We start from the raw sequence: 23,621 nt of genomic DNA on the forward strand, positions 1-23,621 counted from the left end.
GCCTGCCATAATCTTCTCTGTACTAAGTCTTGGGACCGCTTTAATTAATAAATAAAAAAAAAAAGTTACTAAGTATTGGGAATTTCTCTTGCAAGCATGTGAATACAGGACCGTTCCCCCCCAAAGCCTTCACGAAATTTTTCATGAGCCCCAGTTTTATGTGGAGTGGTGGAAGCAAAACTTTATTTGGATCTACCAGAGGCTCAAATGCTACGTTCTTCATTCCAGGTGTTAATGATTTTCGTTGAGGGCAGCTCCTCTTCTCGGAGTGCATATCCTTTTGTAGTCCTAATGAAATGACGATTACCTTTAAATCACCACATATCTGCCACTCATACTTCTTATAGTGAAGAGGATGTTCTCCATGTTTGCGTATGTTTCTTTTTTGTGAGCGGGATACGCAAGAACGTGCCTCATATTCGTTGCTGCCAGTAGACCATCAACATCCTTACAAACGAGTTCACCTTCTGTTTGATAGAATTTATCATAGTCTTTATATCGAGTACGAAATTTTGTCACTTTCACAGAATGATCTAGAAGATTCCAGTGTTGTAGCCTCGAGGCCAAGGCTCTGCCTTATTCTTCGGCAGTTCGAGATCCCTGATGAGGTCATTAAGTTCACTTTCTGTGATCTTATGTGGTTCAGAAGGATAAAGGTTTGGACAAAATGGTGGATCCCGTGACGTAGACGGCTGCTGTACCTCTTTGTGTATATCAAGTTGATGTTAATCAGTGTCTTTATCTTCATCAGAGTTTACAGAAAACAGTCGGGTGGTTCAGGAATAGGTAGTACTTCACCGTGAGGCACGGGACGAATTGCAGATGGTATATTTGGGTACGTCACTGTCCACTGTTTCTTCACTGTCATCCCTTTTCTAATAGGAGACACCATACAGAAGTAACAGTTCTGTGACGTGATTTGTTGGTTCCCCCTATATCATGGGCACTGCGAAACGTCCCTTTCGATTCACCCACGAGTTCAGTTCTTAATTAACATGTACTGCATCACATAGTGGAGCCCAGATCTTGTCCTGGTCGCCTACTTTACACCTAAAGTACAAGAAGTAGGCTTTTTTTTATGGCTCGACTTAAGGAACACTTTCTTGAAGCTAACGTGACTTCTCCACATACGTAACAGAAGTCATCCGGACTATTCACACAATTACGGGGCACGTTAATCTTATACGGCACAAAACTGCGCAAAAAGTAGGAATCTCACAGAGAACAACCATTAACTGAGAACAAATCACCCAGTACCTAGTCGTATTCGAGGATTACTGCAACAGCGTTGAAGACGCATTTGAGGCGAAAACTTATCGCGTGATGCAGAGAGAGGCGATAGTTGCCGATCATTAGGCGTGGTGGTACTGAAACTGCGGTGTTGTACGTTTTGCCGAGAGCCATAGTTGATAATTTTGAGTAACTCGCTAATATGAGACCCCAACTGCAATTCGAAAACAAGGGCCAATCGACAAATTTTAATGTGATTTTCGTGTTCAGCAGCATAAAATTATTCAAGATTGGGTATTTTCGTTCACGTAATTGACCAGTACTATTCATCACTTCCCGGAGGGGGGGGACCTTGCTATCCGTGACAGAGACCAACTAACTCAGCCAAGAAGTGACAAAAAGCCCATAAAAGTTCCTCGTGTCATTGATGGGATTCGAGCTCAGATCTTTTCCACTCGGTATGGGGATCCATCTTGGATATACATCAAAACATCACAATAGCCATTTTCTAGGCTAAAAACTTTAGAAGAGGAAATCCTTCAACTGGATTATTTAAATGGCATACATGGTCAACCAGTCTATTGTTTTAATTTTCCATGGCACTAACACTGAATGTTTCACATAAATTGGTGCCCGGAATAAATAGGAGGAAGCTTCAACTTGTAATTTAATGTTCGGACAAAAATATTCCTATTACCAAAATTGGCTTAATCGAGGAAGCAGCAGCAGCAGAATACCATACAATCGATTCATACAACAGCAAGGAATATATGAAAAGGTTAAAGGTTCCTAAAGATCCTAAGATCGGAGATTATAAACATGACTAATTTACAAAGCAAACATGCTCTCAAGATCTTTAACCGAATTTATTGACCGTGAAGAGCAAATTACAATTTATAGTCCAAATTAATCCCCAGAAATTTAACTGGGTCAGAAGGAGGAATACTTATGAAGTTAATCTGAATGCTCACGCTATCAATAAAAGATAAACATAAATTAACATACATAGATTTTGCCAAATTCACAACCAAACAAAATTGATTAAATTTTGTTTGGTTGTGAAATGTTCCAGAAATGAATTAATGCGCAATTTGCGATGCGAAAAGCCTGCAGATGATTAAAAAAAAACAAAGAAGAGGAAAAACAAGTACAGCCATCAACCTCATATAATAATAAATGAATACCGGAATTAAAAAGTCAGAAGAATAACCAAAATATGCAGATAACAGACCATCTTGTAGAAGACCCATTTTGGAAACAAATTAGAGATTTAAACCTATTGGGAAAATATAATTCTCTCTCTGTACGCAAAAAAAAAAGCCAGTAAACAGATAAATTACCTCCAATATGGAAATGTTGAAAGAGAAGACTTAACAAGAAGATAATAACAGTTGTCTCTCTTGTTATTATCTTCTGCTTGTTAATGGGATAACAGCTGTTGTAGTTACTCCGGTACTTCAAGTATCGAGGGCAGCTGAAAAAGCAATAAATATCACGTGCATAGAAAACTTATGGTTAAATTGAATGCGAGGGTAATCCATAACGCAGGGAATAAGGTTTAAAAGAAACACAATGAAGGATCAATACCTGCAATAACATTTTTTGGGAACCTTTCAAAAAAGGCGACGTAAGGGCCTAAAAATTGGAAATTGGCTTAAAATCATTTACATTTGAGAATTGTTACAATTGGTATTTCTTAAATTGCTGAGGAAAATATGCTTCCTTCGACGAAGTATTAAACGAAAAGTAGAGCAAATCAAACTGTGATTAATATATGGAACTGGGGATGTAAATTGCCGCTGAATCTGATTATATGGGCATTAAATTTCACTGTTACGAGTACTGCTTCATTAAGTAAGGAGTCACTAGACGTGGTATGAACAAATTTCAGGTTGGGATCTTTGAAGATGGCAACACCGCCCACAGGAATGAGATCTTGATGTGAAGAACGATGTAAATCCAGCGGTAGAAGCACGTGTTTTCGATAGGCAAATTACATCTGCATTGTTGAACAAAAGAAGTTGTTCGAGGGTCTCAAATTTATTTCGAGGGCTCTGAGCATTTTGGTAGAAAACTCTAAGGGTGGGTTGAAAGGGAATTTTTATGAATGCTGATCTATCTGTTGATGATTTTGGATATCTCTATAGGTTAGGTCTGGTGGAAATTACATTCTCAATTGGTGGTGATTGAAAAACAGGGTTACGAAGTGTCATATCAGCAGGTTTACAGGTAGCAAATGGAGAAAGAAAGTGATTGGAGCTGGATGCGTGATGCAGTAGTTTTCGAAAGTCGATAGACACTTGTGCAGTTTCAAAATTTGTCAGTCATGCAGTGGGAAGGAAGGGGTATCATCCATTGGTTTTGTTCACAAAGTGAAGTTGAAGTGGATGGTTTTGGGCTTTTCGGTTCATAAAATGATCTGATTAGTGTGCAATGGCTACACTGATGTGGATGCAACAGATCTAAAGGCCCGACTATCTCAAACCACTTTAAAGAAGGACTAACTCCTTTAAAGTGGTTTGAGATAGTCTATGTCCAAGCGTTTCGAACAACGCCTTCCATTCTCTCAACAACTTTAATCTGCGTGAAAATTAGGCAGACAGTAAGCGAAACATTTGAATTATTTAAAATAATATTGACTTTCAGTATCATTAAAGTGACGAAACTCTGGAAAAGCTTCGCATGTTGAATTGAAAAAATTCAATTTACATGTTTTAAAGTTTGTTTAATGACACTAAAATTTGGCAATTTACAGACACGAATTGCCGACTCAGCGAAAGATGCTTTTCCCGGTGTAAATAACTAGCTCACTAAGCCTTCTATTGTTATAACATCTCCTCTCCTCATCCTCCTCTTGAATCGGAGGATCGCGTAGTAATAAAATAAACCAAACAATAACAAGAGAGAAAACAGAAAGTTATTCTCAGATTTATAAAAAATCGGAGCTGTAAAAGCGATAACATCAAAGTTAGGCGCAAAGTCGTAACTTCAAACAAATTAATCCCACTTAATAGAAAAGCATGAAACCTTGAAGTCAAGACTTTTGAGAAACTTCAACATACAAAGCAGGAGACTGAGAACAAAAAAAAAAGTTCTTCCAGACAGTGGAAAGCTCCCTCACAAAAGAACACCTACTTTCAGTAAAAGAATATTACTAATTAACTTTTAATAGGGTTTCGATGGAGAAACCTTCTTCCTCATTCTCTCAACGTTTTTGTGGTATTTTTTCACTACTTAATTATATAATTATCACTACTTAATGAAACACCACTTGTATCATCAAATGGAGAATACTTTTATGATTGCAAGCGACAACGTGTCCTTGTAAGGAGAGTCTGCGATTCGATGATAAAGAGAAATAACAGTATGCCAATGCCAGTAGAGCCCCTGGTGGACTAGACATATCGATCCATCCATTGTACTTTTGCAGTACGTTTGTCTGTAGATAGTTTTAGGAGTCAGTGTGAGTTTTTGTGCTATTAACTGGATCATAATTAAATCGGATACCCGCTGCAAAAAAACTTTTCCATCAAGCGATTACAGCCAGACCATCACCGTCTGTTGGACACTTTCAATAGTTTCATACTTTTCCACAGAGCAAAATTATTCCCAGATTTTTAATTTCGTTTAATCTATTAATTACTTGAGAATCAACAGTATACGAATTGGAGAGAACCAAATTTCATGGATCTTTGAATGTTAAAATTCTACAAGGATTTAGTCCAATTAAGAAACACAGAAACTGTTTGTAAATTGGCCATTTTAATGTATTTTAAAAGCTTGGATAATTTAATATGTAGCATCACTAATTATGACATCGGATGGATCGACGTTGATCAGTTTGCAACGACTGACTTGTCTTCTGCACTGCAAATTGTAATAAGTCTGCCATTGATAGACTGCCCACACAACATCAATATTCCAAAGCCAATTGACAGAGATCATCGATGATATGATAAGCAGTTGATCGAGGTCCTACATATCGGTACAATTCATAGCAACCATCAAAAGAGACCGATTAATTTCAAGCTATTTCCCATAGGGGGCACCTATCAGATAAAATGTCAGAAGAACACAAATAATATCACGATATCGAGATTCGAATAGGCGCATCATAAAACACAGTAGATCGCTGAAAAACAGGAGAAATACTAACCTGAAAGTTATTCATTTTGCATCTGTTTCCAAGTTTGTTTAATGACAAGAGTTTAAATATTTTCGAAATTATGCATTTTCCTAGAAAGATCTAAATTTTTAAATGTTGGCTTAACATTGATGTTCGCACCTTAATCGAATATACTCAAAGATCAGTATTAGCAAAATGATGGGCGGAAAAATAATTCAGCATGGCTAAAATAAGGCGAGAACTTTATCTTATTGATTCGTTTACATAAAAGAACGTTTTAGGACGTTCTTTTATGTAAAAAATGAATAAAAGAACGTTCTAAGCATACAACAGTGCTGTTAGAAGTATTTCATAAATAAGCGATGAAATGCAAATTTGGTTTCCTCAATTAATAATTAACTTTTATTAATCGTATTACTGATATAATGACTTTAACTAAGTTCTGTAAATCTGAAACACTGGAAGATAGGAGTCTCCTACTGTTGTTCTGCACAATTTATCATGGCTGTTCGAAAAGTAGACAGATAACTGTCTACTTTTTTATTAGTATTGATCATACCCCCATGGATATGACCCAATAGCTATGACTGCTCTACGTATTTCTTCTTTTCTAGGGCCAACCAAATTGAAACTATAAGATCGAGCGTCTTTCTTCGAAGAAAAGTAAATAAATAAATGTTTTCTTTTACTAACATGCATCAGAAGTTTTTCAAATCAGGGGTAGGCGCATCCCTGGATTCATTAAACGTTTTCGGGGATACACGAGAATGTTTTAAACTTGGTGATGGCGATCAAGTCGAATACGATATATGAAGACTCCGAAATGTGTATGAGCAATATTAATTTGACCACTCAGCTTGCATTCTGATATTCCAGTGCCAATTTCTTTTTCTTTTGTGTAGTCAACACGATCGACAGGGAGTACTAAAGGAAGAGTAGGACAAAAGAGTACCCGTCCTCCGGTTTCCGGTCCCCTTGTTGCACCACTGTAAGTTCTCTTTTTTTTATTGGAATAACAGAAAATAAACATAATTGTAATATTGATCCATACTGTTAGTACTTGTTATAATAGACAAGGGTTTCGATAAAGGGAATTCAAGATTATTTGGACAACCGAACACTCAGTTAATACAAAATGATATGATTTTTATTTTAAGTTCTTCCAAAAACGCCTAGCAAGTCGGACACGTTTTAAAATCGAGAGATTTAAAAAGAACTATTTTTTCCATAGTATGTGGAAAAAATTACATTACTATTATTATGTATTACAGAATATGTTTTTTTTTTTTTTGCGCTATATTTTCCATTTGCACGATTTTCTTCACTGGAGATGGCATATAGAATAACCGGTAATATACTCGCACAGTGGTTGAATTATTGCACAACTAAATCAATACTGCTAGAAGTGTAAGTAGCCCTATATTTTATCTTATTGTATGCCATCTCGATGTATCTGGACGGGCTGATTCTTATATAAAGGAGCTTAATACAAATTGTATTTTTAAATAATGTGCTCTGTCTTCACTGGAATGGAACAATGTTCTGTCGGATTCAAGATCACCTCTATGAAGTGGTATATGTCTACTACTTGACTAGAGCCCGATGAGGTATATGCCATATCTTGATAATTATCATATCTTAATAACGATCTATTATTATTTAAAAGAAAACTTTGATATTCTTTATAAATTCAAGGGTTTTGGACGTCAGAAATATTTTTAGTATTCAACGGACTTATGAAAATTAGTTTCAATAACTGCACAAATATCTCGTTTATTGTTGCCTTGAAATGTAGTAGAATTAATGTGTTTAATTTGTAGAAAACATCTAAATCTATTCATCATATTAATAGAGGACCAGCCCCTCTCGTGTTATGTGAACTATTTTTACTCTGTATTGGCTTCAAAGGCTATAAAATCCAAGTTTATCTCTTACAATACAGTCTGTTAGATTTTTTAGCTTGAATGAGACCAGTCTATCTACGTGTATAATAAAAAAAATCTGTAAACGCTAATATGAAGGGTAGTCTTCACATCAGTCACTATGCTTACATTACTGTTGAGCTTGTGCATTGCGAAAATTGAGGATTATTCAATTGTGCACTCCAGGGAAAAATCCCTTCTCCCATATCTATTAAGATAATTTTGCTTCGGGAAGTTACCAAAAGCAATCATGGCCACGTGACATGCTAAAGAATCCTAATTTGTGATATTACACTTGAAAGAAAGGCAAGCACCATAAAAACCTAACGGAAATCACAGAATTTTGCATTTTAAATTGCATCCTAATTTTCATGTTTCACACGATCGCTAGAATTAAACGATTCTAACTCTCTGGCGATCATTAGAATGTTTTTTCCGAGAGATCTTAAAGGCTGTTTTCTTCCTTAGGCACAGAACTCCTAGTCAGGTAGAATTCTTCAAGAATCTAGAAGACAAAATTAACCAAGTAAGAGCAATAAATTTGACTACTTAAGCGTTAAGATTTTAATGGCAATGTATGTTTCTGCTATTATGACTTTGTTGATGTATTCAGTGATTTCTTAACTCCCTTTAATGAATTCTGTTTGCGGTTTTGATAATGGCTGCTGTTTCAAGGTCACTGTTATTTCACTGAGTCTTTTGGGAAATTGGGTTGCATATTTCGATTGATTCTTAGAACCAAACTATGATAATGGAATTGGATGAAAACTTTTTTGCATCTGGTCTTTCTGGACCTCAATGTGTGCTGTCCTTTGATGTCTCCTGTTAAAGTCAGAAAATGGATTTCCATGACCATATCTGAATGTAAATGCTCCCTAATGGTTTCCACGGCTACGGTATCGACAGTATAATTAGTACAAACCGCGCGATTCTGAGAATCTAAATTATTCAGGTGCGTTAGTAATCAGAGTAACATCACATATAATTGCTAGTTGTTTTTATTCTTGGCGCCTCCTGTCACTGAATAGATTATGTGATAATGTGCTCTTATAGCACTAGCAACTAACGCATTGAATTTATAGCTCGAGCATAGTGAAACATTAAATTATTTATTAAGTGACATATTTATTTATGAAAAATAATAAGCGTGCCAATGAGATTTATGTAATAAATTTTCGGGAAAGAAGTGTGCGAGTTGCAAGATGTTTTAGAATTTGTACCAGCGCATCATGTCGTCTCTAAAATACAAATATTGTATCACTTATATTGATTGTTTTTCGAGGTGAAAACGAAAGTTTCCGGGGCAATAAAATCGTACAATGCTTGCCTGAGAAACACAAAGATGAATAAAATGAAGATATTGAGATGCTGACAGTGATATAGTAGAACAGCGAAGAAATAGCAGAAACCAGGAAGACAAAAGAGGACCCTCGGCATTTTCAACTATAAAAAAGTGCAAATACATTGCCACATGAACGGTTTCTCATGAATGGTAGGAGGGGGACAACTTGACCCCCAAGTCACGCTCTTTATTTGCAACAGGAATTCATGTGACCAGAAAATTTTGAATTCAGTGTCTGAATTCAATAAGTGCACCAGGACAGGATAGCAGTGAATTAGTTCAACTTCAGTTGTATCAATGAAGATACAAGCAGTATGAATACCACAGGTCTGCAGTCTGTCGCCATTGATTTGCGACTCTGCAATTAGAAGACTGTAATATATTAACGTTTTTTATAGGAGAAATAAAATAACCAAAACGACTCACCTTCTGGAAATCCCCACAAAAGAAGTAGTCTTCGTTTCTTCAAATATTTATAAAACTAAATAAAAACGTTATTCTTCCTTTTCCGATCAGCGTTCGGGTGCGAAAACCCCCTCAATATCTAAATATTGACTGTAACATTGTTCATTATATTCAATTCATTCAAAATTATAATTAAATGATTGATTTAATGCGGTTACATTTCGGTATCCTTACACTTATACTCTTGATGGAGAGTTTATATACACCTTTATTGCTCTCGTGGGTAGCACAGTTGGTAGGATCGCCGTCCTCCCAACACCAGGTGGAAAAGACTCGAGTTTAAGTCCCGTCGATGACGTCGGAAATTTTTATGGGCCTTTTTCACGACGTGGCTGCGTTAGTCGGAGTCAGGCGAGGGTAGCATGATTTTTTTTTTCTCCTAGAAACTGGGGTTTTTCATCCAGAAAACAGAAAATCGACCTCAGAACAATTTACAGACAATATACACAGAGCAATATGGCCTGATGCTCCTAAAACCTTACTACAACAACAACATCTTCATGAAGACTATAAGTGGTTATAAAGTCCTCAAACTATATATAATAACAAAAACGGTGATTTAGAATTGTAAGCAGCACATGTGAGATTTTTTAACAAACAAACAAAAAAAAAAAAACGGATCCGAATTTTCAAAGGCAACTGTCTACTTTTTTAAATTCGTATCGATCATACACCCATGGATAAGAGCCCAATGGCTACGAGTGCTCTACGTATTTCTTCTTTCCTTGGACCACCGGAATTGAAACTATTAAGAAAGAGTGTATCTCTTCGTAGAAAAGCAAACAAATAAATGTTTTCTTTTATTAACTTCCATCAGAAGTTTTCAAATAGGGGTCTAGGCAATTTATCCACTCCAATAAATAAATTAAGCTTCTGCGTTCTTTATTAAAAGGAATTATGATAATCGAACTGGATGAAAACTATGGTCGGAGAATTCGAATGTCCCCTCATCGTGGTCTTATTATTCATTGTCAAGATTAAAAAATAAATAAATAAAATAAAGCTGTAGCCCTAACTTAAGTGACCAAGTCCAGTCAAGTTCATTTAAAATGTTATTTAAAGATAAACACTTTTAATTAAACTTTATTACAAGAATGGCAATAGTGTTGCAGCCTTCAGAGTGCGTGCAAGAAAGAAAAATGTCTCAAGGACTCCTCGTTCGAGAAGAACGGTATTAAATATTATAAGGCGTTTAAAGAAGGCTACTTAGTCTACAAGTGGTCGTCTATAATCATCGCAAGAAGCAATTCAAACAACTGTTGAGGTACAACATGAGTCCAATCAAACTCATTGAGAGTACCTATTGTTCACCAAACATCTCGCGTGACCGGTACTCCCTGGAGCACGGTACTTAAAGTTTTAAAGATAGGCTTCCACCTATTTCCCTATTCAAATTAAATAACTGCATCGATTGGAGTTACAACACTATCAAAGCCGTCATGATTTCACCCATGGATGAGTAATGTGGTTGTGCAGGATCCAGAATGGTACCTGTGAAACTTTGGCAATCATCCTATGGACGGACGAAGCGCACGTTCGCCTTAATGGCCTCTGATATGCCCAAACTGTTTTGACACATGCACAATTAACGGCACACGATATCTTAGCCTATTGCGGACAAAAATTATCCCAGAGATTAATGAACGTTGTTTACATGGAAGCATAATTTTTATAAAGGATGGTGCTACTCCCCATACTGACAATGTCGAACACCCTCTATGAAAAACCTACACCGAAGAGAGAATTATAGTCAACATTTTGCATTTTCTCTAGACTTCAGATCCCTCAATATATCTCCAGCAGACTTTTGGTTGTGAAACTATCTGAAACACTGCGTTTAGGGAGATTTTCCCTTCAGTTCTGAAGGCAGTTTTCGAGAGATGAAAATTCCGTTGGAAATTAAATTTTGGAGGCCTTGTTGAGAACACAATGCCCTGTAGTGATTGCTTATTAGAAAATAATGGTGGACAGGTGGAGCTTTGACGGTCAAAGACTGGTGAAAAATTAACTTTGCGTAATTTTTTCTAAATTAATAATTTTGAGCTCCCCTTGTGGTCATATTTCGAACTAATTTTTATTATTAGAAATATCCCACATATACTGATTAAAAAGAAAAAAACGTTTTTCATTACGGCCTGTAGTTTTTGAGTTATTAATTTTTAAAAGTGGAAACGATTTTAAAATCGCCCTGTATTCGCTTTTCGCAAAGGTGCTATTGTGATGAATTTGAAGCCGAAACTGCAAATGAGTGAAGAAAAGGGAAAACACAAAAGTTGTCGACTTTATTATTGTTTCCTTTATGCAAAGTTAATGCGCAACTTGTAGACTTTTATTAAATATGATACTAAGATAAACAAATAGGCTGTTGCTCAAATGTTGATTTTTGAATTATTAGTAGGTATCTTTCATCCGATTATTTTATAACGATCCAACTAAAAAAATACCTCAAATTTCTCAATGTCTTTTTCCACGAAAGATCGCAAAAATCATCATAAAAAGAACAAGAGACAAAAGGGAGGATATAAGGCACTAACGCGTCATAAAAAAACAACAAAAACATTCATTATATTATTAATTATTCATTATATATTTATATAACGTTCATAATATATCCAAATTGTAGCAAGCGTATTTTTTATTTAATAATAGAAAATGATTTTTCTGCCTGTTTTGTCTTGAACTACAGAAGTTGATTATGACAGAAGCATTCGGTATTATTTCTCTTATTTTTAAGAAAACCAATGACAGGCGAAATATATGCGTTCAATTGATACCCTGACATTCCCATAAATAACTTGGTGAGCATTCACTAGAGAAAATTGTTCTCTTACAGACGGGTAATGATAGAACAAAATAGATAGGCGATATCCGAAATGAAGGAAGGCAAAAGAAATCCTTTTAAGGCAAAGACTGGCGTTTATTAGCGCTATATATCAAAATAACGTGTAGGCAAAAGTCTCTTGGGTAGATGTGGGCGTGTAAGAATCTATCGATGAAACAACTTTTGTTTTTCGTTATGCAACATTTTTATTTTTCTTGGCTTGTAAAAATGCGAATAGGTTTTATACAGTGAAGGCCTAAAATACACTTATCACGAGTCATACTGTCTGTGTTCTTGTTATAATAGGATTTTAGAATCATCAGACACTAAGGCTGAATTGCTCCGTGTAATATTGTCTGTTAATTGCGTGTGTTTTTTGGATGAAAAACCACGCTACCCTCGCGTGAGACCGACTAACTCAGCCACCTTATGAAAAAGGCCCAAAAAATCCCTCACGTCATTGACGGGACTAGAACTCAAGTCTTTTCCAATGTGGGAAGGATGGCGATTCTACAAACTATGTTACCCACGAGGGCATATTGACTATAAAATGCCCAACCACATTATAACTGGAGGGAGCTTTTTAGCTAATTCAAAATCGTCCATGAATAGCAAGTTATTCCTTTCGAATTAACAATCTCCATCAATTGGCTACAAAAAGAAAGCGAATGAGTTCAATTGGAAACAGCAAATTTCGAGATAGTCACTAATAAAAGAATGAAGGCAAAGGAAGAGTACTGAAGATGAATATAAAAAAACAAAAAAAAAACTTCAGAACCTAGACATATTCTTTACAAAATATAAGATATTTAATCCCCCACAAACTTTTGCTAGTTTCTCAATTTTAAGCCTGCTTATCATAAGACATTCGATAAGAATTACGAATATTTGAGATCGTTAATTTTAATTTTGTTTTCATTAATAATGGCAGGAAAGCCGAACGAATAAAATTCGTTGCAGGAACGCATAAATTCATGCGCAGGTAGGGAAAAACGAACTATGTAATGACATCTAACCACTGAAACTAAGTAGACAAACTTCAAGAATTTTCTTAATTTCCATTTAGTAAACTAAGGAAAGGCAGACTTTTAAGTGAACGTATTCATTAAAAGAGGCCGATGTCTCTAGCAGGCTTTGATCTCTCAAGTTGCGAAACAGAAGTTCTCCTGGAATTGCAACACAGGATAAACTCGTGGCCACAATACCGCAATCCTCTTAGATTGGGAGATCAAAGCACTGTTACAACAAATAAAAAAAGATAAAGCGGACAAAAGTCAAGAAATTCAACTGTATATACAGACATAAATAACTGACTGTGCTATGTTATACAGCCGACCGGGATAGGCCGGTGGGTAAAGTACCTGCCTAGCAACCCAAAGGTCGCGGGTTGGAATCCCGCCTCAGGCTTGGATCAAAGTACAACAAAAACCTTGGGAGGTGCATTATGGCCACAGAAGCCGATGCGCCAACAACTACCAACAAAAAAAAAAAAAAAATATGTTATACAATTGCCATGTGTTATTTAACTGCTCCACTACGAATGAAAGGCACTTACCTTTTGAGAGGAATATTTTGCCATTTATTTGTAATGCGTTGCAGCCATGCTGACGGTTGCTTTTTGATCGTTACTGCCTCCTGGAGAGAGAGAGAGAGACTGGATTCTGTCGCTTTGGGTTCTCATGTGAACTCGGCTTCGCTTAGGATCGACAAGCAGATCACAGAATTCTGGGAATTCTACCGGTGATGGGTTGTTTGACTGCGAGCAATATTAAAAAAATTCATTATCTAATTTTTTTCATAAATTTTTTACATTACAGTATTTATTATATCGGAAATAAAGGTTACGCGTTACCGTTTAATTAACGAATTTATTAAAAATATAAAAAAGTAAACTTTTAACATTTATTAAGAAAAATGTTGAATTTTTCTTAATTGTTATCAAACAAATTTATCACTTACTTCGATTTTTTTGTGAGAAGAATCAAGGAGAAGGAGGGAAAAAAATCCCATAGATGGATGTGATTACATAATTGAAAAAAAAGGATCGCATGTAACTCGTCTACCCAATTGCGCTAATTATTATTAAATTAAATGGAGATCTGCAGCCAAGCCACAACAGTTAACAGCCGAATTGCCTAATTTATATAAAATTACGTATATATTCGATAAAAGCGAATATAATTAAAAATTAATTTAATTTAAATTAAATTAAAAATTAATTTAATTACTTAAAAATTAAAAATTGATTTAATTTAAATTAATATCATAAACTGGATTCCTCATAGAAACATTTAGAATGATGATATCTCTTTGTAGATGTAAAACACATTTCTCACACACGGGGCACACAGACCCTAAATAAAGGTGAGAACGCTAGGAGTTACAGAAAATACAAAACAGTAATAATCAATACAAAACTAGAATTAAAATATTGTATATACAAAATATGGATTAACAAAACAGAGTAAGGAGCAAATTCTTATACATAGATGGATCAAGTGTAAAATCAATGTTGTAATTATTCAGCACCTGAAGGAAACAAAACAGAGGACGAAGGAAACGAAACAGAGGACAATTCAGTAAGTGATGAGTACGAGGAACAGACAGTGAGAAATTAGTTTTGTAACGAGAATTCAAACGAGGTATAGTGAATGGCATTTGTTCAAGAAGAGATGGACAATCGATAACTGAATTAATGATATTGTAGACAAAAAGAGACCCATGGAGTTGTCGTCTAGAGTGAAGAGGAACGATTCTGAAACGACCACAAAGAGTTCCATAATTTCGACGGTGAAAGGCAATGTGATTTCGATAGCATAAGAATTTAAATTTAATTTGAATTCTCTCAAGTCTGTGAGGAAGACATTCCTGTTGTGGGGACTAGATAATATCACAATAATCAAAAATGGGAAGCATAAGCTGCTTGTAGAGAAGAATTATAACTTTGTCACACTTGAAAACAGAGGAAGAACGCTTGATTAATCCAAGATGTTTAGAAGTGTGGGATATTACGTGATCAACGTGGGAAGAGGGATGAAGGTCAGATCGAAATAGGACACCTAAATTCTTGAACGAATCAGTACTTGCAATTAGAGGGTTTTCAATATAATCAGTAAGGATGGAGGACCTAACTACACGATTCGAGCGAAAGCGACATGATTTACATTTTAACGAGTTTAGAAACAAGTTATTTTTATTGAGCTAGAACCAGAGGAAATCAAGACAGAACTGAGGTCCACTGCTGTCAGTTGAAGAACAAATAACTCTGTAACGTTTAATATCATCTGCATAGAGTTTCCACTGAACATTAACGGACTGAAATGAAGTTGTCAGACCATTAGTATAAACAATAAAGAAGAGCGGACCCAATGGTGAGCCTTGAGGAACACCTTGCGAAACAGTAAACGGAGTTGATGGAGTACCATCAATTATTACGGTTAGTTTACGATTTCTAAGCAGTGAATCAAGAAAATCTAGTAAAGGGGATCGTAGACCATAAGATGAAAGCTTGAACAGCAGAAGATCGATGTGGAGAGAGTCAAATGCGTGTGAAATATCAAGGAAAAAACGAATCAATCTGATTTCCTTTGTCCAAATTGGTTTGTAGGAAATGAGAGAACAAGACAAGATTTGAAACAGTTGATTTCCTGGGAAGAAAAGCATAGTGTGTTTAGGGTCTAACGGCACCACGGGTTCCCCCCATCTCCGCAGGAAGTAAAGCATACTGATGATTATTGATAAAAAGGAGAAAATAGGAACTAAGATATTTATAAAGTAGGAGTTCAAAAATTTTCGCAAATATTATAATCATTTTAAAAATTCAAGCAAGGTGCTGATAATACATTGTCTAAAAGCGAGATATTTAAAAAGGTACTTATTTTAAAACAGAAATAAGAGTATATTAAATACATACAGGAATTAACAGTAAAAGCGCGTGTTCACAGCCGATTTAAATGTGGTGCGGGTTGTGAACTCTACACTTCCATCCTTAGATAGGCTAACTACAGTCTCGACTGAAGAGGGCTTAGAAGTTCCTTCGGTCATCGCCAGGATCGAACCGAGAACTCTCCAAGCGAGTGGTAGATCGCGATGCATCCTGCCGACCAGACTGCCACGAAAGGCTTAAACCAAGAATAAAAAGTTATTAAAAACTTGTACGTCAATGTTTCATCAATGCCCACTGAGTGAGAATTGTTGAAACTATTGAGTGGATGGTTTCGTTACTTTGCGTGAAGAACGAGCTACTTGAATAAATGCAGGTAGCTCGCTCTTCACGCAATAATTAAAATTTATATTTAAATAAAAGTTCGAGATTCATTAGTTTCTTTCTGATTGATATTATCTGCCTTTTAATTTACAATAACGGGTTGCGTTATTTAACCCATTATTGTATATGTTGGTCTACAATAAAGAACCTCTGAACTTGTATAACTGGAGTAAGCATTGACAGTACACTCGAAATATTCCTATTAAACTATTTCCCAATCAAGTTTGAAGGAGTAAACTGGTTACTACCCTGTCAGGAAGGTATAAAACTCCTGATCCTAGGAGAAGTTTACCTTTACCTAAACTGGACCACTTAAATTTGGAAGTCAATAACTTGTAACAAACATGATAAATGTTTACGTACGAAATATGTATCAAATGAAGTTATATCTAATCGCAAATAAAATTATAAAATTATTAAATACAAAATATATGAACTAATAATTATAATTAAATGCAACATAAAGATACTTAATCGGTCTAAACATGAAGTAGGCGCTTAGCTTGGACAACCACTGTTATTGTTAATCTTGTATAAATTCGTTTTCAGAACAAAAATAAATGAGATAGACTAATATTTTGTATTACAGAAGCAAATTTAATTATATTAAAAAGTATTTTGTGTTCCAGAAATATGCCAACATTTTAAAAACAAGTTAGTTAATGTAAGCAGTGCATCACGTTTCAGGAGGGTTCGATTTTTTATCCTTAAATTTATTGATTTTTTTCTGCGTTTAATAAAAATGAAAAGAGTAATTAATAGTTAATCTCTTTTTAATTAATTAATTATTAAGATTATAACTTCATAGAACACTTAAAAAAACTCTAAAAAACAGCCGTTTAGTTTAATTTGGTCCTTGAGCTTGATATGCCAGACAAGCTGTACTTGCTACCTGGGAGTCTAAAACGCTGATGGAACTGATATTCGGGTGACACTCAAGTCAAGTGGACCCACTTTCGGCGAAGTCCGGACAGTCTGTGACAGCCAAATCCTCTGGTTGCACCTTCACGATGGTGGGACTGTTAGTAATCCTGGGTATAACCTCCATGGACAAGTACATGGTAGGTGACCACCCAGGTGTGAACCAACGTAAGCAGGGGTCGAAGTGTGGCGCCCACACCACATGGAGGAACGCCGCCCCTCTATGTTACCAGGCAGTACTAGGTGGTAGATGACTCTCATTGTTACTTTGACCACTTTGCTTGTAGTGGTGGAACCCATGTTTAGTCTTTGACCACATTGACCACTTTGCTTGGAACCCATGTTTAGTCTCTAGAGCAAAGTTCCGGTAAACTCTTCCCCATCTCTTCCATCATGCAGTATGATTGATGACTTTTGAGGTTATGATGAACATCCTGGCGAGATCCAATATTCCTTACATGTCGAGGGTACAGCTCTAAAACGGTGTACTAACTAGTCGTCCGCCAGTTAGTACACCGGACTGAACCTATTGGTAACTCTCTAGGAAGCTTCCGGATCAGGTAGTGTATAATCTTGCTACCTCTACTCTGCCAGATAGTGACTGGAGGGGGTCCGAGTAGTGTGTATCGGGGAGCATTGTCGAGGCCACGTCATGTCAAGGATCTGGGTATATTCTTACCATGTCTACGCCATATCCAAAGAATTACTTCATACAGCATGTCCCACCCACTTTTTCTTACTATTGAATATACAATGAATTGTCAAACTAATAGAGCAAGCTTATCTGCGAAAAGATCTAAACCGCCCAAGGACTTCCTAATTATTATATATTTTCACATAAATATATTCATTTCTCAATTCTAATCTCAACGATGTCCATTTCCACTTGCAGTCTGCCAAACCCCATGTACTTTTTCTGACAGAATCTCAGTTATCGGTTGATTCAACTACTGCTCATCTCAGTTGCCCAAATTATTCGCTGTATGATTCCTTTCGCCTCAAAGGTGGTACTTGTGCATATGTCCATTCTGATATTTCCTGTCAGAGACTTGGCAATTTGGAATCTCCTCTCTTTGATCTTCTCTGGCTTAAAATCTTTCTACCTCATTGTGTCAAATTCATCTGTTGTCTCTACCGTTCTCCCAATTCCACAAATCACTTGGAGCTCTTTGACTTCCTCTACTTTGCAACTTGACTTTCTCCAGTCCAACTTTCCTAACAGTGAGGTAATTTTCCTTGGTGATTTTAACGTTCACAACTCCAGCTGGCTTCCATTTTCTAGTCACACCAACCCAGCAGGTCGAGATGCTGAGGCTTTTGCAATTACTAGTGACCTAGCACAGATTGTTCATTTACCTACAAGAATACCGGGCAATCCTAACCATACAGCCAACACGCTTGATCTTTTTCTCACAAACAACCCTTCTAAGTTCACGGCCAAAGTCAGAGGTCCTTTAGGCACTTCAGATCACACCTTGGTGATTGTCTCTTCTCGAATGGAGCCTTTATCTCATGGCTATTCCCAACCTCGTGTTGTTTGGTATTACAAGAATACAGAATGGGATGACCTGCGAGATTTCTTTTCTTCTTTTCCTTGGTCGGATTACTTTTAAGTAAAACTTCTGATGTAAACGTTTACTCAGATCGTGTCAGTGAAATTATTTTTGCAGGAATGGAATCTTTTATCCCACACTCCACTTTAAAATCTCGTCCTTTATCTAAACCTTGGTTTTCCAATAAATGTGTTAAGGCTGTTCAAGAGAAGAATGTTGCATATCGTAATTGGCTTATTTCTAATTCATCAGTTTCATTTTCTGCCTACACCAAAGCTCGCAACAATTGTAAAGCAGTTATTGATCAGTCCAATCTAGAGTTTGAACAGGCTAAGAGTAGAAAACTTTCTTCTTGCCCTAATGGTAGACAAGCATTCTGGTCTCTTGCCAAAACTATTGGCCGCAACTTTTGCCCATCTCTGCTCCCACCTCTGTCCAAACCAGATGGTTCTGTTTTCACTTCAGTCAAGGATAAAGCTGACCTGCTAGCATCCCATTTTTCTTCCAACTCGTGCATTAATGATATTGGAAAAACACCTCGCACCATTCCCTACACGCTCCATTCAATGCCTCCTGTGGTCGGAGCAATATGGCCTTAGTTGCTAATGCTCCTAAAAAAAAAAAAAATCAAATAACAACAGCCTCCTGTGGTCTTCCCTCAAAAGGATGTCAAAAGGATTTTGACAAATATTGATGCTAAGAAAGCTCCAGGTCCCGATGGTATTTCTCCACTTGTTCTTAAAACCTGTGCTCGTGAATTTACTCCAGTTCTTTGCCGTCTTTTTTTCACTTTCTTATTCCAAAGGTGTTTTTTCTTCTGCTTGGAAATTTGCTCATATCCAGCCAGTTCCTAAAAAGGGTGACAAATCCCTCCCATCCAATTTTCGTCCCATTCCAATTACTTAGTATTAGTATTAGTATTAGTAACGGCCGTATGGTGCAAGAAAGCCTATGGCTTATGCTGCACCAGCCAAAAAAAAAAAAAAAAAAAAAAATCCGAACAAAACAATGATAAAAACAAAAATTAAATAAATAAATAATAATAATTAATAAATAAATAAAAATAATAAAATGAAATTAAAAATTAAATAAAAAGGAAATTAATCCTATCATCCTTTGCGCTTCCCTTACCCGAAAGTACTATCCAGATGACCTTTGAATTTCCCCAAACTGTCGGCCTCTACCACCCATGAAGGCAACTTATTCCAGTAATTTATAACTCGCTGGCTAAAATAAAACTTCCTGCAGTCCAATCTAAACATTTCCCCGCATAACTTGAATTTATGTCCCCTAGTTCTAGCATCATTTATAATCTTGAAAATTTTGTCCTCATTCATTTTACTGATGCCTCTCAGAGCCTTAAACACCTCAATCAAATCTCCTCTAAGGTGTCTAGTTTCCAAACTCTGCAACCCACATATTCGAAGTCTTTCTTCATAAGGACGCCCTTTTGCCGATCTCACCAGGCGAGTTACCCTTCTTTGCACCCTTTCAAGAAGCTCGATGTCTTTCTTTAGGTGCGGTCTCCACACTTCTACTCTTTCTAAAGTAATGGAGGAATCAATTAATCGCCAACTCTTAAACTACCTATAAACCTTCCGTCTGATCGACGATCGCCAGTATGGATTCCATCAGTGTCGATCCACTGTTGAAATTCTGGCTTATGTTACCCATTTATGGACAAATTCAATGGAAAAGTTCGGTGAAACACAAGCAGTTGCTCTTGACATGTCAAAGGCTTTCGATCGTGTTTAACATAAAGGTCTTCTAAACAAGCTACATAAAGGTCTTCTAAACAAGCTTCCATCTTATGGTTTTCCAACTGGTTTTAGTAATTGGTTATCTAGTTTTCTCTCTGATCGCTCACTGCGGGTGATGGTAGATGGTTCTCTGTCTTCTAACTTCTCCACTAATGCCGATGTCCCCCAAGGTTCAGTTCTTTTCTTTTTGTATATTAATGACCTTCTTCCATTGACTGGAAATCGTATCCATAGTTTTGCCGATGATAGCACATTGCATTCTACTTTCCATTTTGAGAAACCTTGTCCTGCTCAATCAGCTTCAACTTCTCGAAAATCTGCTACCAATTCCTTAAATGCCGATTTTCAGGTAATTCTCCAATGGTGCAAAGACAACTTAGTTGATTTCAACCCTTCTAAAACTCAGTCTTGTCTTATATCTTGCAAAAAGGATTCTTCTGCTCCTATGCTTATCTTTAGTGACACTCCGATTTCTAGGAAAAATGATATATCTCTTTTGGGGATTACCCTGACTTCTAATCTCTCTTGGCACAAGCACATTACAAATATTGCTTCCTCTGCATCTAAAAAACTTGGTTTTCTCTTTCGCTCTCGGCGTTACTTTTCTTCCAAACAGCTGCTCACTCTGTATAAATCGCAAATCCGCCCTGCCATGGAATATTGTTCCCACAACTGGGGTGGTGCCCCCAAAACCTCCCTCAGGCTTCTTGATTACGTTCAGAAGAGGGCAGTTAGGTTAATTAATGACTCACCTCTAACAGAGTCTCTCCACTCACTGCCTTATAGACGTACTGTTTCTGCTGGATGCCTCTTCTACAGATACTTCCATGGGCACTGTTTTTTGATTTGGCTTCTATAATTTCCGCTCTCTCTTTCAAAACAGTCCGAACACGTGCTGCCACCAGCCGACATCGATTTACTGTCCAACTTCAAACTCACAAACCAACTTTTCATCTGCCTCATTTATTCATTCAACTGCCGTTTTCTGGAACAACCTTCCTTCATACGTATTTCCTGAAAATTACAATCTACAGAAGTTCAAGTCCAATGTCAACAAATTTCTTCTTTCGTCTTCTCAACGTCCAACCCAAGCACGGTACTAAGTACTATAGGTTCTAATATCTCTCGTGGTTGGGGTTTACATAAAAAAATTACATGTAATATTTATTACTCTACTCCCGTATACTCTTTTTTAAGACTATTTTCTCTCTATATATTATTCTCTTCACAAGTATGTATCTCTTGACCAGCAATACCCTGTTCACATCTTAGATAACAACACACACGCGAAGCATGCTAAGACTGTCTAAAGCTATCAACACCGCATTAAAATTATATTTACTTTTTTCTTTTTTGTATACAAATTGTATGCAAAAAAGAAATAATTATTGTCAATCGATCTGTCCAGATTTAATGAATTTCGGAATTGCTCGACAAATATTTTTAAAAGGCTCAAATAGAAACTTTTACGAAAATCCGTCCACTGGGAGTCCCTCTGTAATGGACGGACAGGATATCATACAAAATATTGTATAATATTTCCAATCTAAACATAAGTAGCCAATAGCGAAAAATTAAAACATTTTTATTACATGAATTTATTATAAATATAAACAAATTAGTTAATGTACGCAAGTGCGTTACATTTTAGGTGCATTCCATTTTTAACTTAAATTAAATTATTCTTTTTTTTTGTGTGATCAACAGAAGTGAAAAGTAAATATAGTTATATCCTTATCAATTAGTTACCAAGGTTATAATTTTATAAAACACTCAATAAAGCTCTACAGTTTTGCGTTCTCTAAACTTAGCCATTCAATTTAATTACAACTGTACGATATTTATTACTCTTCTCCATATATTTTTAAGCATCTCTTTAAAAGTGACATCACGTTCAAGAGTCTTATAATATACAAAGCGAAACGTGCACGGACTGCCTAAAGCTGATAATACTGCTTAAAAGCACTTAAAAGCTATATCAAAAATTGATTAGAAACAGTTATATTCCTCCAAATTTCATCAGATTCTGTATGAAAGCAGCCTTGATCAAATAAACGCTTCTTTCAGCAACAACATCGCGCTGAAAATTGTAACATAAAGTTCCTGTCTATGTTAGTAACTGTATACTAAGCAGTACTTCGTGTACTATATTTCATCAGTGGAGAGTTTTTCTCCCCTCTCTAAAAATATATTATATTCGAAACAATTTGAAATTTTCACAGGTTTCGGCTAGTTCACATTAAAGGTTGGTGGGGTAGTGTTCAAGGAGCATCCACAAATATTCACTACGAGATACTGACAGAACGGAAAGAGGACAACGCTGGAATTAAAAGTGTCACATGCCACAGTTTTCAACTGAGCAAAAAAAAAAGTCTTGGTACTTTTCCAACCATGGTCTTTGGTCGCGTCTAAGAGAAAATTGTTACTTGACCTGACAACCTGACACGAATTTTTGGGGCATATGATAACAAATTATAACAATGTTGATTGCTGCGATAAAGTCATTGGATTAACGATGATTTCACACGAAATAAATGGAAATTATGAAGCTTCTAATTCTACCATCCCATATAAACAACTGACGATTTATCAGCCAAACTGAAGGCAAACCGCTGCCTAGAGCAAATTCAGTTCTATCGAGATGCGTTAATGATACAGGAAAAGAAAGAAATATAAGAGGAACTTTTGTACGCTTAAAGTTTCGTTAATGATCGAAATATATTCTTACATAAAGCCAACACACGCACTCATTTGCAAATATACTTTACCAGCGGTGTACAAAAAAAAAGGGTAGTTTTTTCCCCCTTTTAATGGGGTCCTAAAAATATTTGCACAGTTTTTTTTTTTTTTTTTTTTTTTTTGATTTGGTAGTTGTTGGCGCATCGGCTTCTGTGGCCATATTGCACCTCCCAAGGTTTTTGCAGTACTTTGATCCAAGCCCGAGGCGGGAATCGAACCCGCGACCTTTGGGTTGCCGGGCAGGTACTTTACCCACTCGGCTAGCCCGGTCGGCTTTGCACAGTTACCTATACTGTATAAATATTTTTACCGCATCCCATTGCAAAATTTTCAACAAGAACCTCAACTGTTGAAAAAAAGACTGCTCGGGGTCCCTCAAGTTCAAACGGGAACATGGAATGGCACTACACGGACTCACCACTTTAAAAAAAAAACCATTGTTCTCTCAGCTGAGAAATTAATACTAGAGTTTCAC

At 36.4% G+C, this 23,621-nt stretch overlaps 1 protein-coding gene across 3 annotated transcripts in view; it reads left to right on the plus strand.

Moving 5' to 3' along the window:
* LOC150089528 (uncharacterized) overlaps nt 1-23,621 on the plus strand; it is a 46,122-nt gene that overhangs the window by 20,543 nt on the left and 1,958 nt on the right. For 2 of the 3 annotated variants that reach the window (XM_090368648.1, XM_090368650.1), the window contains 2 exons: nt 6,259-6,344; nt 7,747-7,804. In XM_090368648.1, the coding sequence (XP_090224774.1) occupies nt 6,259-6,344; nt 7,747-7,804 (144 nt within the window). The remainder of the gene's footprint in view (nt 1-6,258; nt 6,345-7,746; nt 7,805-23,621) is intronic. The other variant, XM_090368649.1, reaches the window with a different exon arrangement.

This window comes from Mastigoproctus giganteus, chromosome 2, assembly GCF_048544385.1.
Source record: "Mastigoproctus giganteus isolate SK-2022 chromosome 2, ASM4854438v1, whole genome shotgun sequence".
NCBI classification, from domain to species: Eukaryota; Metazoa; Arthropoda; class Arachnida; order Uropygi; family Thelyphonidae; genus Mastigoproctus; species Mastigoproctus giganteus.